The sequence below is a fragment of the Copidosoma floridanum genome, unplaced genomic scaffold, assembly GCF_036245765.1.
Source record: "Copidosoma floridanum isolate Cflo_tuat_1 unplaced genomic scaffold, Cflo_Japanese_pri ptg000030l, whole genome shotgun sequence".
NCBI classification, from domain to species: domain Eukaryota; kingdom Metazoa; phylum Arthropoda; class Insecta; order Hymenoptera; family Encyrtidae; genus Copidosoma; species Copidosoma floridanum.
The window spans coordinates 26,381,637-26,394,826 of record NW_028321907.1 but is presented as its reverse complement, the minus strand read 5'-3'; the positions used below and the strand labels follow the sequence as shown (position 1 = coordinate 26,394,826).

Below are 13,190 nucleotides of genomic sequence, written 5' to 3'. Positions count from 1 at the left end.
TCCTCTTCTCTCCTTGGCGCTACTCCTTGCATCCGATTACTCTCACGTAGAACATGAAACACACAGACCCGGACCTTTATTAGCTTCTTATAGTGAAAATAGATTCCACCTTGATGACGCGTTTCGGCGCTTAATGCTATAGGTCAGAGAAAAATGACTCCGTCATAAATTTCAGAACCACTCGAAATAGCTTGTAATATGATATAAAACCGATGCATTATATCTTCATCAATGTCGATTATTTTTGCAGATATTACATATTTTTCAAAAAAAAACATCGAGCAGTGTTGCCATCATTCGAAGTTCTCATTCAAACCCAATTTTCTTTTAAAGGTTTCTTGAATATTTTTTCTCTTTTTTCGACTGATTCTCTTTCTTCTTTTGATCGAGCCTGCCATTTTAAGATATCCAGTTTTTAAGACAAACTCAAATGTAAATGTAACAAAAACTCTAAACATTGAATTCAACAGCGCAAAGAGGATTGGCAAAATTTCAAATGATCTACAGAAATTTCCTTCTGTATCGTTGCATCTATGACGTTGAAATCTTTTGATGTACAACCGCATGGATAACAACGCATTGCAGATTTCGTGTGGGTCAATGAATTGCAACGAAATAGTATCAATCGTTGTCAACGTCAAACTATAATAAACACATACTTTTTTAGCGTTAATAGTAGTTGTATATCTACTTAAATTCTGTATCTGTTTATTCACATTATCCGTAGTTATTTTTGTTAAATCTACTGTTTCTTTGGCATATTTAATCTTTATAGGTTGACAAAACCTTGGAGATAATAGTCTTGGATTTTTACAAAGTACAGTAGCTTCCTTTGTGAAACTATTGGCTTCTTTTACATTGGCATATTGAGCCCATAGTTATCGGTATACAAGCCTGTGTTAGCTCCCTCGCTCGTTTCACGAGTTAACTTTCCATGTAAGGTGAGCCTAGAAAAGTTTTACTCAATAAAGGGAATGACTGAACCGACCAATTACAGCAAAAATCGAACGCTTCCGAAGGTTCTTACAATAAATGTAAAAAGTTATAGGGAAATTGACTTTTCTCTCTGATGCTGTGACGTTGCATTTTTTCTGCCTCTTGTAACCGTGGCATTTAATATGGATCCAACAAACAACTACACCTAAGCTGTAAGTGTATATACGTGCCTGTACACTTTTTTTCTTTATAGAGGTGTAGGTGTAATGACCTTGTGATGTGGGTATTGTTATGCGCAAAATCTTAATTATATGATACTGAGGCCGGATCAGGTGACTATTTTTGAGTACGTCAGCCTATGTTATTACATAGGGCCATGAAGCAAAAAAAATTATATAAAACCACCTCTGATAGATTACGTTAGAAAAAATAGGCTTCCACAACAAATGAAAATAGTCATCGGGAAATTAACTTTTCTCTGTGATGCTGTGATATTCTGCTGGCTTTTTTCGGTCCATGTAACCGCGGTCTTTAGTATGGATGTAATAAGTTTGTTTGGGAAGTAGTTTGAATGTAGTAGGCCGGTGGACACAGCAGCTACATTTTCTTATACTATTGATATCTCAGTAGCAGTACATGATGAACTTTACAATTTGAAAAATAAACAGCAAGTCATATTTCATGCACGTTAAGTACATAAAAATTTCATCTCAACATAACAAAAACGTAAAAGTTATGATTCGGTTCTCAGTCAGTAGATTTTAAAAGTACACGAACATTTATAACAACAAAAATATATTGTTATTATTATAAAGTTTTACGTAAGTACAAAGATTCAACATTTCAGATGAGTACATTTATTTATTATAGTATGTTTGAATTATTTAAATATACTTTGTTGTGGTCGTGGTGGCGCAACGGTTGGGTTGCGGTTCCGTCGATCTTCGAGGTAAGCTGCATTCGGCGCTGTTAGTACTTGGATGGGTGACCGTCTAGTAAACATTCAGGTCTCGCCGTTTCGCTTGTGCTCTTGATTCTCGAGGGTCGATTAACTGTTTCTCTTTCGCTTCGACATCGTGATCATAGGTGTGACTATAAGTTGGTCCAGATGTTTGTAAGCGTATAAACATTCGGTCATAACTCAGGTGCACCGATGGCTGAAAAACACTATTCTTGTGTAAAAAAAGCCATATCTAAGCTTACGGGTAATGATGAACAAAAAAAAAAAAAAAAAATATATACTTCGTATTTCGTGCATGTGTATTTATTTGCTACACGTTAAATTACGTTATAAAATAAGGTTATACAACAAACGAAATCTGTCGTAAGATAATCAACTTTTCTCTTTGACGCTGTGACAATCTGCTGGCTTTTTTTTCCATACAACCGTGGCCTTAAGTACGCATTAGGTTTGTATGGAAATTAGCTTAAAGGTGTTTGGACTGTGGACAGAGAAAATATGTTTAATACAATTAGGTGCATACATTTTATTCTTATGCTTGGTAATTTAAAATAGTGTGGGATACAGAAAAAACCTGTGGGGGCTATTGGGCATCGTAGAGGGGTGTGTGGGAGCTAAAAGTAGGGATACCAAATTTTAGCTATGTTAAAATTACGTAAAAAACGATCAAATTTTACTTTATTTTGTGGGAGGGGGGACTATTTGTAACAAACTCTTTCTTGTAGGGGGACATGGGGGGCGTGGGGGGGATAATTGTGACTACTTTACATAAAACAACTATGTATATACTAGTGGGTTTTGCCTCCTGCGTTCGCTGCGTGCCAGCATCCAGTAGACTTTGATTCATTTTGAAAACCACATTAAAATAATTAACATTTACAAACTTTTTTAAAAATATCTATTGATACTTCTGATTACTATTGATAAATAAGTTATTATTATTACCATTATTATTATTATTATTATTATTATTATTATTATTATTATTATGATTGTTGTTGTTTTTGTTGCTGTTGTTGTTATTGTTATTGTTATTGTTGTTGTTGTTGTTGTTATTGTGCTGACAAATTGATAACTTTTTTTATTTTGCAATGGTTTTTCATGAAGTACTTTCGACTTTTAGTGTGTTCGACGACTTGTGTTATCAATGCCATTTTATATATAGGGCACATTTTTTGGTTCCACAAAAAGACTTTTTGGTAATAATCTCCACTGTTGTTATTATTTTACCATATTATAAAATTTGAAAATTACGCGTACGTACATCGTATCGTACACACATTTACATAATAACAACAAAAAAAGATCAAGGCATCTGTCTATTTGCCTCATGAGTGATGTGGTAAATATAGATAAAAAAATTCTGAATTGGATTAATATTGCAAGGAACAATTGACCGAGATTGTATTTAATATATCTCACATAGAAATAAAAAAATGTTATAACTCCTTATAAGAAGAGGCTAAAAAAGGGGGAAAAAAATCGTTAGAAGAGAATGAGGAAGGCAAGTAGGCGTAAAAAAAAATTGAGTGGTGGTGAGAGGGTGGTAAAGGGATTATTGGGTTATTGGGTTATTGAGTGTTGGTGAGAGGGTGATAAGGGGGTTATTAAAAAATGTTATTGAGTTAATTTTTCATTGAAATAAAACAATTTTTTCCTGTTTTAAGGGGTGCGAAGGGGGCCTGAGTAAGGCTAAAAAAGCGTAAAAAGAGAATGAGGAGGGGCAAGCAGATGCAAGATCAAATTAAGGGGTGGAGAGGGTGGCTGACGGGAAGTAGTCAAAAATTTCACCGGGTTAATTAAACATTAGAATAAAAACAATTTCGCCTTGTATGAAGGGGTGGCTTAGGGGCTGCTAAGGGGACTGAGGGAGGTTACATTATAATATGGAGGGGCTATATAAGATTAATTTCTTATTGAAATAAAAAAATTTTTGAATGGGGGGAGGGGTGCAATGTGAGCTAGGGAGGGGGGAGGAGGGCAGGTGTTGACAACCACGCTGAAATCACTATACAATGTAGGAAGCTATATATGTATATAAAGTTGTACGGACAAAAGTGGAAAGACTCAGTGCCCTTTAATTCATACGGTTAATTCCTCGTTTTTACGTGATTTTTAATACAATTATATTTGAGCAAGCTTCTCTCGCTTCCTCTTAGCTCCCTTCATCCTCCCATTGACATCCCCTTTACCTCCCCTCAAGATTTATATACATAACATTTCTATGTGAAAATTTGTATTGATATTATCATCTTATTTATCAACACCTTTATACGTAGCACTGTCCATGCCATAATAAGTTTTTTAAATCTAATTTACTTGAAATCTTATTGTTTGGAAAATTTTTTTTATCATCTGAAGTTAGGATTACGTTTCTAACGAAACAGTTGCTGTAATTGCCAAATATTTCAGTACAGACATCATGTGTTATCCAGGATTTAGAAATTCTAAATAAATCTATTTTTTTTCTCCAATTCTTAACAATAATTTTGAAAATTTGTTCTTGTTTGAACAAATATTATTTTATAATCTGAAAATTTTAAAGTAGTTCAGTAAAAATGATAATTTTATAGTTTCGTCTATTATTACAGTTCTATTACCGTTTCTTACAACAGGAAAAATTGTCAGAAATTTACACCTAATACTACTTATTATTCATCAAAGCAACGTTTTCTATTACACAAGAATCGCCACGTACTATCAATGATTTGTAAATATTTTTTTCATAATTATAAAAGTCTTGTCCCGTATAATTTAATTAACTTCTCTTAATTTGTATTTTTTTTTTTTTTTCTTAGTTTTGACATCTAAAAATGCACTCTCAATATTGTCTAAGTCTAGAGATAAACGGAAAGTTCTATGACTGGTCATACCTTTTGAAAGCAATCCAGATGCAATGCCTGTCGAAGCCATGGACAGAATATTTTTATCTCTAGAAACGTAATAATAAATGAGTGTGTTAAATAAGTAGGTTTTTGTTCATTATAATTTCCCTTTTCCTTCAAATTTTAAGTTTATTATCGACATTGTAACATTCTGGAATGCTGACATATTTTATTGATTTTGCAAAATCATCTTTTTTATTTAATTTAAACCAAGCTGTAAGGGGTGTTTGGAATACGTAGGGGGGCCCACTAGTGTATATATGTACATATTTGTGTGTGTATATATATTATAGCATAAAAGCAGTTCACAGATATAAACTTTGTACAATAGGAGTACAAGTGGTTGTGTTGCTGGAGATCAATACATAACTGAACTCCTACAGTATGAGCAATGCTTGCCTTCTAACCCAAATTTTGTACGTATATACTATAGTGGAGCATTGAATGGTGGAAGTTCGAAGGAGGGGGCTGTCTAAGCCCAGACGTTTGGACTTGGAGAGCCTGAGCTTTAGCTTGCAGTCATAAATTTAAGGTATATATGTGTATATGGTGCATACATCTAATTAATAACCTAAAGTATACATTTTAATTAAATATATGTAATACTTGGAGAGTCCAAACATTTGGGCTCAAACAGCCCCTCCATCAAATTTACGCAGCTTAATGCTGCACAGTACTGTATGTGTATAAACTGTGGAACGAGGTGAGCCTGATTGATTCGTACTATAATAGCGCAGTAGGGTTCTGAACTGTTATGGTAAAAAACTTCTCTTTGTATAGCGTAAGAATAGCTTTAATAAGGAAGTGGTAGAGAAAAAAGCGGGCGTTTTAATAGACTGATATTCGCTCATAATAGTGCTACAACAAATGTCGACACATCCAATGTCGAAGCAAGGCTGCGAGACGACTTTTCTCACGGATAAGAGATTTCAATAAAATAAATTCATTCATAATTCGTGCATTCATTTATTAAATGTCTGAGAAACACATTTATTAACCATAATAACATTAAAATACTCATTCAAAATAATTTGTCGTGAGAAACTGTAATTTGTGTTCTTAGTGCATCAATCGTCATTGGCTGTGGTGAAGATTGAACTACACTTTACACTTAAATTTATATAATTTTTGTATCAGTTACTATAAAAAATTAATCATTCACAAATGCTTTAAATAAAATTATTTCAGTAGACATTACTCTTTAGTAAATTGTGGATACTAATTGACTTTATTAGTACCATAATAGGCTCAGACAAATTTTCAACAAAAATAATTGAACACTAGTTGAATAAATTAACTTTTAGGCAGTAAAAAAATACTATTTAAAATTTTTGTCATAGAAAATTTTTGAAATTAATTATTGCTTTATGTTTTTGGGTCCACCAAGTGTACATCTTATAATTTCCAATGACAAATCATTTGATAAAACTCTTACAACTATATTACAGCGACTTATTATAATAAACTCGATTTACACTTTTTTTGTTTAATAAAGAAAATTTGTTTAGAAAAAATTTTGAAAAATAATTTTAGTGCATGTTTCGAAATTCAAAGTACTTGGTAGCCCAATAAATTTTATAACTTTCTGTTGTATAAGTTAAGTCTTATGTGCTACGTAATGAACTGAAAAGTTTAACTGTTTTAATATAGAAAATTATCCAATAATTCCTTACCAAGACAGGTGTTACAAGCTACCAAAACAGTTGAATCAGTATTCCTATTTACTGAGGTTGTACCTTTTCAAGGCTTTTTTTTGTATGTAATACGTGCGAACTATTCGTGTGATGCGCATACTGTTTTATTCGACTTCTCTACTCAAGTTTTCGTAAATTAGCGCGTAACACATTTTAATTAAAAAAAGTTTTTATATGAGAAATTTTCTTTACAGAAATATCTCAGGCACGACCTGTTTTACATACTTCGTTAATGCAGAGAATGACTGACGTCCTGACCAGAATGTTAAATGATCCAGCAACTCGAGCTGCTTTGAGTGGTGGTGGTGAAGATAGTTTTGAAGGTGTCATGGATTCTCAAGTAGAAAGTATGCAGCAAACCCATGAGAACGTGAACGAAGTAGTTGAAGAAAGAAATAGTAGTGTGAATGAAGAAGAACAACAGTCTGACATTAATAGATCAACAAACAATGTCATTGAAGTAAATACCTCTGCATTGGTATCTACATCCAATCTTGAAATTGGGAATAATGAAGCTGTAGATGGAGAACCCGTGAATCTAACGGCAGTTGCATCAGTTCAGTGTGAATCACAACTTCTTACGAGTATTAATTATAGTCACAAAACGAGGAGTCATAACTCACATGTTTCTAATCAACCTTGCAATGTCAGATACAGTACTCTACAATCTGAGGTCTTTAGCAAATCAAATGCAACCAAAGTAGAACCTTCTACCATTGAAAAAAAAGGCATGATGGAGAATCTTCAAGACAGACTAACCACTATGAGGGATGGTTTCTTGGAAAGGTACACTAAGATTAATTATCTTACGATTTAACGATTAATATTATAAGGATTAGAATACCTTATTCGTTTTTTTTATTTTATTTATTTTTTATTTAAGACATGGTAGTGAACCAACTGTGAAACTTACTTATTCCGATAAAAGTTCAACTAGTGCAACGATTTTGCTCGGGGTTGCAGAAGAAATGAAACGAGATTCTTGTAAAGGTAATTTCATTATTTCAAATAGGTTTACATCCTCTCCAATCCATCGAATTCTTGCGTTTTGAACTTTTTGTAAATGTTATAATCTTGTCAAGCCATACCTCTTTAATAAAACCACATTTCACCTACACTTCACATTAAAATGTTTCTCTTTAAAAATTAAAATTTACTATTGAAAGACTACAGTGTTACGTATGGAAGATATTGGTAAGGAGGTGCGTCGCGAGAATGACCAACACTTGTTATTTTAAAGACCTTTATTCAAGACACCGTAATCATAGGCAATGTAATGCGTGTGTTTCCTTTGAAGGCTCGTTGATCTTTCCTTCTCTTGGCCCTAAGGCCCCTTGTTACGAGATTTAAGGAGATGGAGCGTAGAGTCTCATCTATACTTTCGTACGTTAGACGTCCGAGGCCACAACGTCGTTGCCCTCAACGACGCTGACTTTTTACTTTACTTAGAGTCTGTATACTTGTTTGCAATTTTATGTGTGTGTGTGTAATGTTTTAAGTTCTGTTGTTTATGTTGTTTATATAGTTTAGTATTTCACACTCATTCTTTCATTCAATTGTAGAGAACCACTGTTCTCTTTACATTAATATTTTTGCTCTGCCAATGATTTAGTTACCTTTCATCGTAGTCTGAGTGTATAACAATATTGTTTATGTATGCACTTTGCTTTATATTACAATTATATATGAAATTTCCGCAAAGTGGGCATCTACTTAACACTATTTTACGTTAGGTATTTTTTCACATACGACATATGTATAGGAATTATACGTAACGTTATTTAACATGGACATTTATTTTACAATTTCACATACACTTATTTGTCATTTGTTTATTTATCAAAAAAAAATTTCTATACAAGTTTCTAAGTTTCTTATCATCATTATTTAAGAAAAAAGAAAATTCTTCCTTATCTTCGTCCTACGGACTGCGTCCCCCCCCAGTACAGTCGAGCGACTCCTGCCACTTAAATCTACTTATTTTCTTATTAATTTATTTCATGTGTTGTGATGAACGATAGTACTATTTGTATATAATTAAACTCAACATAACTGTACTATCATTACGTATTTTGAAAAAAAGAAAATTCTTTCTTGTCTTCGTCCTACGGACTGTGCCCATCGACTTCCGACGCTTATTCTTGTCTACTTATTATTGTTATTATTATCCTTATAATTATTATTATTGTTATAGCTACGACTATCAAGAATGTGTTTTTTTTTTTTTTTTTTTTTTTCTTTTTTAAGAGTAAACCTAAACATAACTTTCTTGATATTGAATATTTTGTAAACAAAAAATTCTTTCTTAGTGTCGTACAGACTGCGCTCCCCGATATAGTTGAGCGACTCCTGGCGCTCATACTCATTGTTTCACGAATCTTAATCTTGTGTCACGTCCAACGGCAACTCTATTACTCCTCTAGAGGGTTACAATCGCCTTTCTGCTCCATGTTCTATTGTCGGCGCGGTTTGAACTCCTGCCAATCCTCGTGCTTCTTCTTGAGCTCTTTGTTTTTTTGTGAACATTCCATAAGATATTCGTAGTAGGACCCCCCAGATGGAGAAGGCACTTATACTTAAGAAAGAGAAATCCTGTTCCTCTTTATTCGGTCAGCGTTGAGCTGTGAGTGTGGCTCTCTCCTTACATGTAAAGTATATAATAATTAACGTATCTCTTAATTATTTTGCTTTTCTTTTTGTACAAATAGTATTGCCTATTTATGATTTTTTTTTATGTTAGCACTTTTAATATGTTTCAAAATTTTCTATCGCAAATATTTTTTTTTTTTTTTCTTACGTCATTACTTATTTCACATCAGCTTTACGTGCGTGTATGAGTTGGTTACTGAGTATGTGAATGGTTGGTATTAATATTGTGTGCCCCATCTTGCCTACGGAGTCATATAAAATATTCGAGATAACTGTATAGTCAGATAGTTTGACGATCGGTTATCTTACATTTAACTTGTGTTTTGGTAGAGACGAGCTTGAAGGTATGAGTAAAAAAAGAATCATTTTACGGCAATGCATTCTGCATTTACGTTTAGACCTGTATCGTACATTTTTCTTGTGTTTTTAATCTTTAAATTTTCTGATACTATGTTTTTCTGCTACTTCTCCTCTCTCTTCGCTAACATGGTGAGGTTTAGGATAGGGATTATATGGATCTTTCTTGTTTGCTTTTACTCTCAACGCCGTAGATACATTTGCTTATTTCATTTATTGCCCTTTCGCTGTTATTCCCCTCAACATCAAAACTTTTATTTTTTTTTTTTTGTGTCTGAAGAAAGAGCGCTTTCTAAGATGTTCGCGCCGTTGTCTGAGTTTCCGAAGCTAAGCTTCGACGCTGCTCATGTGACGTCATGATTTCTCGCACCAGGAGAATCTCCGTGTGCTGTCCTCATGGACGCAATTCTGCAATAGCAGCCCGCGTGCACTGTTGCGCAATGTCGTTGTGTAAGTAGTGGCTTATGTGATTACAAGCACCCTTGCCTTTTTCATTTAAGCCTACGGGTTGTTGTAGATCTCTATGCCTTTTTTCCAGTACCGATGCCACTGTTTGAACGGGGGTGGGCTGGTAACGTGGTATTTTTATGCCGGAGGTGTTCCAAGATTTTACGAGGGCTTTCCGGCTGTCCTTCGACGGCGAAGTCCTGAGGAAACACTGCCACACACTGGGTGGGGTTGATTATTCGTCTCGATAGTTCACCGGTAATCCGGGTGCCTTATCATTAATTTTCCTTACATGACAGATTAAGTCTCTGTCCATGTAGTTTTTGCAACATTATGCTTACTTTGAGGTGGACGGTCCGACGGACCATGTCCTGGACATGGCAGTCAGTTCTGTATCCCGTGACGATTATGTGTGTCGTTTCAGGTGTTGTGGTTGTCAGCATATAATGACGGCAAGAGTGGGATTGTTTCTGATGGAGAACGACAGAAGGGAGGGAGTAAAAAAGGTTCAATCTCTTATACTCGATTTAATCTCGTGGGCCTCTTAAAAAATAAACTTATTTTTCCTGCGATTGCTTTATATATTTTTCATCATTTCTCTATGCTCTTCTCTACCTAAGAATAATTGCTAAACTGATTTTTTCTTAAACAATAATGAAGTCAATGGAATACTAAAAAAAAATTGTTATTTGTTCTTACTCTTTTTCGTTTGCTAATTTCACATGAACCTTTCTTTGTGTACTTTTCGCATAAATTTTATTAAATTTACAAGTATATGTTAGCCTATGCGTATACTTTTTTTTATTTGTCTTTACCATCTATAATTTGTACATTTGGGTCTGTGAGTTAATTCTACACCTGTTGAGTACGTCTTCTCACTAGAGAGTGCCACACGCGCCCCTCATTCGCTTAGTTTTTTTTCTTTCACATTGTGTAGATTTTACTATTGATTAATGTTATTAATGCTTTGTTCATGCGTACCTTCCCATTATGATTGTTGTTTTTTTTCTGAGCTTGCGTATCTGAGTCTAATATATGTATATATCTAGTTTGCTGTGCGTCTGGGGACCACGAAAAAAAATTTTATCGTAAACCTAACTGATCCTTTTTTCCTGTTATATTTTCGTGCTACGTCCGGGGGCCGCGAAAATTTTGAGCTAAGTCGAATGTTTAAGGAGGTTTCTTCGTGCCGTTTACCCTGCTGCATTCTCTGGCGGTGCCTTTACCATCCATGCTTTTTTTATTTCATCTACGTGGGATACTATTATTTCGTCGCATGTCTGAAGTTTAACATTTTTATTGATATAATCAATACTTGTTTCTTCATACGGGTCCTCGTATTGTGAATCGTATTTATTTTTCAATGGCTCTTTCAACACATAAATCATGTCTTCCTCCAAGCAATATCTTGAATTCAGTTTGTGGTCGTAGTAATACTTCGATTGATATTTCACCTGAACTTGGTCCATTGCTGCGATGGTCTCAATTCTGTCAGGGTCTCAACCAACTCTTCGAAATATTCTAAGTTTGGCCCTTGGGTGGCAGTTTTATAATGGAAGGTGTTCTGGCTCTTTGTCCGAAATCTAGTTCGTACGGTGTATCCCGTACAGAGTATCCCGTACTCTGATGATCTGTGATGTTATATGAGTGCATGCACATCGGTAGATGTTCGTCCCAGTGATCATTTTTCTCTACGTAGGCTCTGATGTACTCCGTAAGAGTATGGTGTATATACGTTCGATGGTGCTGTTTGTTTGTGAGTGAAATGCTGTACTGCTCATTTTGTCTATTTTAAAGAACCTTGCAATTTTATCCATGCTTTTGTTCATAAAATGAGTGCCTTGGTCCGATAATAAATGTTCCGGTGTCCCGAAGTACGCTATAAATTTATCTGTAATCGTTCTTACTATTTCTTCATCTGTTGCTCTTTTCACAGGTGCAAGGACAATCAATTTCGTTAGCCAGTCTTGCAGAGATAGTCTGTGTGTGTACTGATTTGCTGAGGGTTTACTGATGGGCCCGTAGAAGTCTGTAGACATTTTTATAAACGGTCTCCTTGGTGTGTCGGTGATGAGCATGGCTTTTTTCGGTAGGACGAGTTTTTTCGTTTGTCATGATGTGCATTTCAGAATGACTTGTCTCATATCTGGACGTATGTTCCTCCAGTAGTATCTTCTCGTGATCCTGTTATATGTCTTGTTCATTCCCTCATGTCCACCTATCGCTGCTTCGGATGATTTTAAGTTTTTGATCTGCTGGTGGGATTACCAGAGGGTTCGCGTAGAATACTACTGCTAGTTTAATATCTTTGAATATTCCCTCAAAGGTATCGACAAAATATCTTCACTGGGTAAGATTGAGGATCGATTTCAATCGTTATTTTATGTGCTACTATTACATTTTTAAGGGCCTTCATACATTTTTTAATATTAGATTTAAGCGCCGTTTTTTCAAAATGCTCTTTTACATACATGTGAATGATTTTCACTCTTCTTTCCTCTGTCATTTTAGCTTCTCCTACGGTTCTCTTTGATGTTCATGTGCATTGGGTTTATGTATCCTCTCTCGTGTAGCACCTCTATGACCTCTGTGTTGATTACTGCTTCTATTAATGTCATAAACGCTAGATTGTCTAAGTACTTAAATGGATGGCCCCAGATCTTGTTCAGTTTTTGTAGTAGGGGTAGACCATTTGTTTCTCCTGCTGCTCATGGTGGAATATTGGTTGGTAACCGCGTCCTACATACTCTATACTTTCCTATTGATGGTGGGTGTGAGACCGTCTTATCCCCTAATTTTTCGTTTTCGCTGTACATTTCATGAAGCGCTTTGTTTAAATCATTGGCCTTCTCCTCGTCCTGTACTTCGATGTGGCCAAAGCCATCTTTTTCCTCTGTGGCTGGTTGTATGTTTTTCTCCGTTGATTCTTTAATGTGCTCGTCTGGGCTTGTTTCTTCCTCACTTAGTTCCCGCTCCGCTCCTATTTGCTTCTCGATATTTTTGCCCCGTTTTCCCCGGTCTATCCTTTAACTTTTTTTTCTTCCTTCCTGGTCTTCCTCACTGTTGTTTTGAACATTTTCTACCGGCCCTTTTTCTGGCTCATGATTAGGGTTTACCGTGTGAGGGACTTGTATAAAAGGAGTATAGTGTGCGTTTTCCCGAGGCCCTCTAGATGTAAGTGATAAAATTCACTATCGTCCGTAGCGATGTATTGTGCATAAACATAACTTCCATTAGTTAATGCCAGGTGAACACAAATAT

At 35.0% G+C, this 13,190-nt stretch overlaps 1 protein-coding gene across 7 annotated transcripts in view; it reads left to right on the top strand.

Annotated features, from left to right (window-relative positions):
• Positions 1-13,190, top strand: part of LOC106638943 (DDB1- and CUL4-associated factor 6) — a 302,245-nt gene that overhangs the window by 53,405 nt on the left and 235,650 nt on the right. For all 7 annotated transcript variants that reach the window (XM_089596260.1, XM_089596261.1, XM_014352340.2 and 4 more), the window contains 2 exons: positions 6,671-7,262; positions 7,360-7,466. In XM_089596260.1, coding sequence (XP_089452386.1) covers positions 6,671-7,262; positions 7,360-7,466 — 699 coding nt within the window. The remainder of the gene's footprint in view (positions 1-6,670; positions 7,263-7,359; positions 7,467-13,190) is intronic.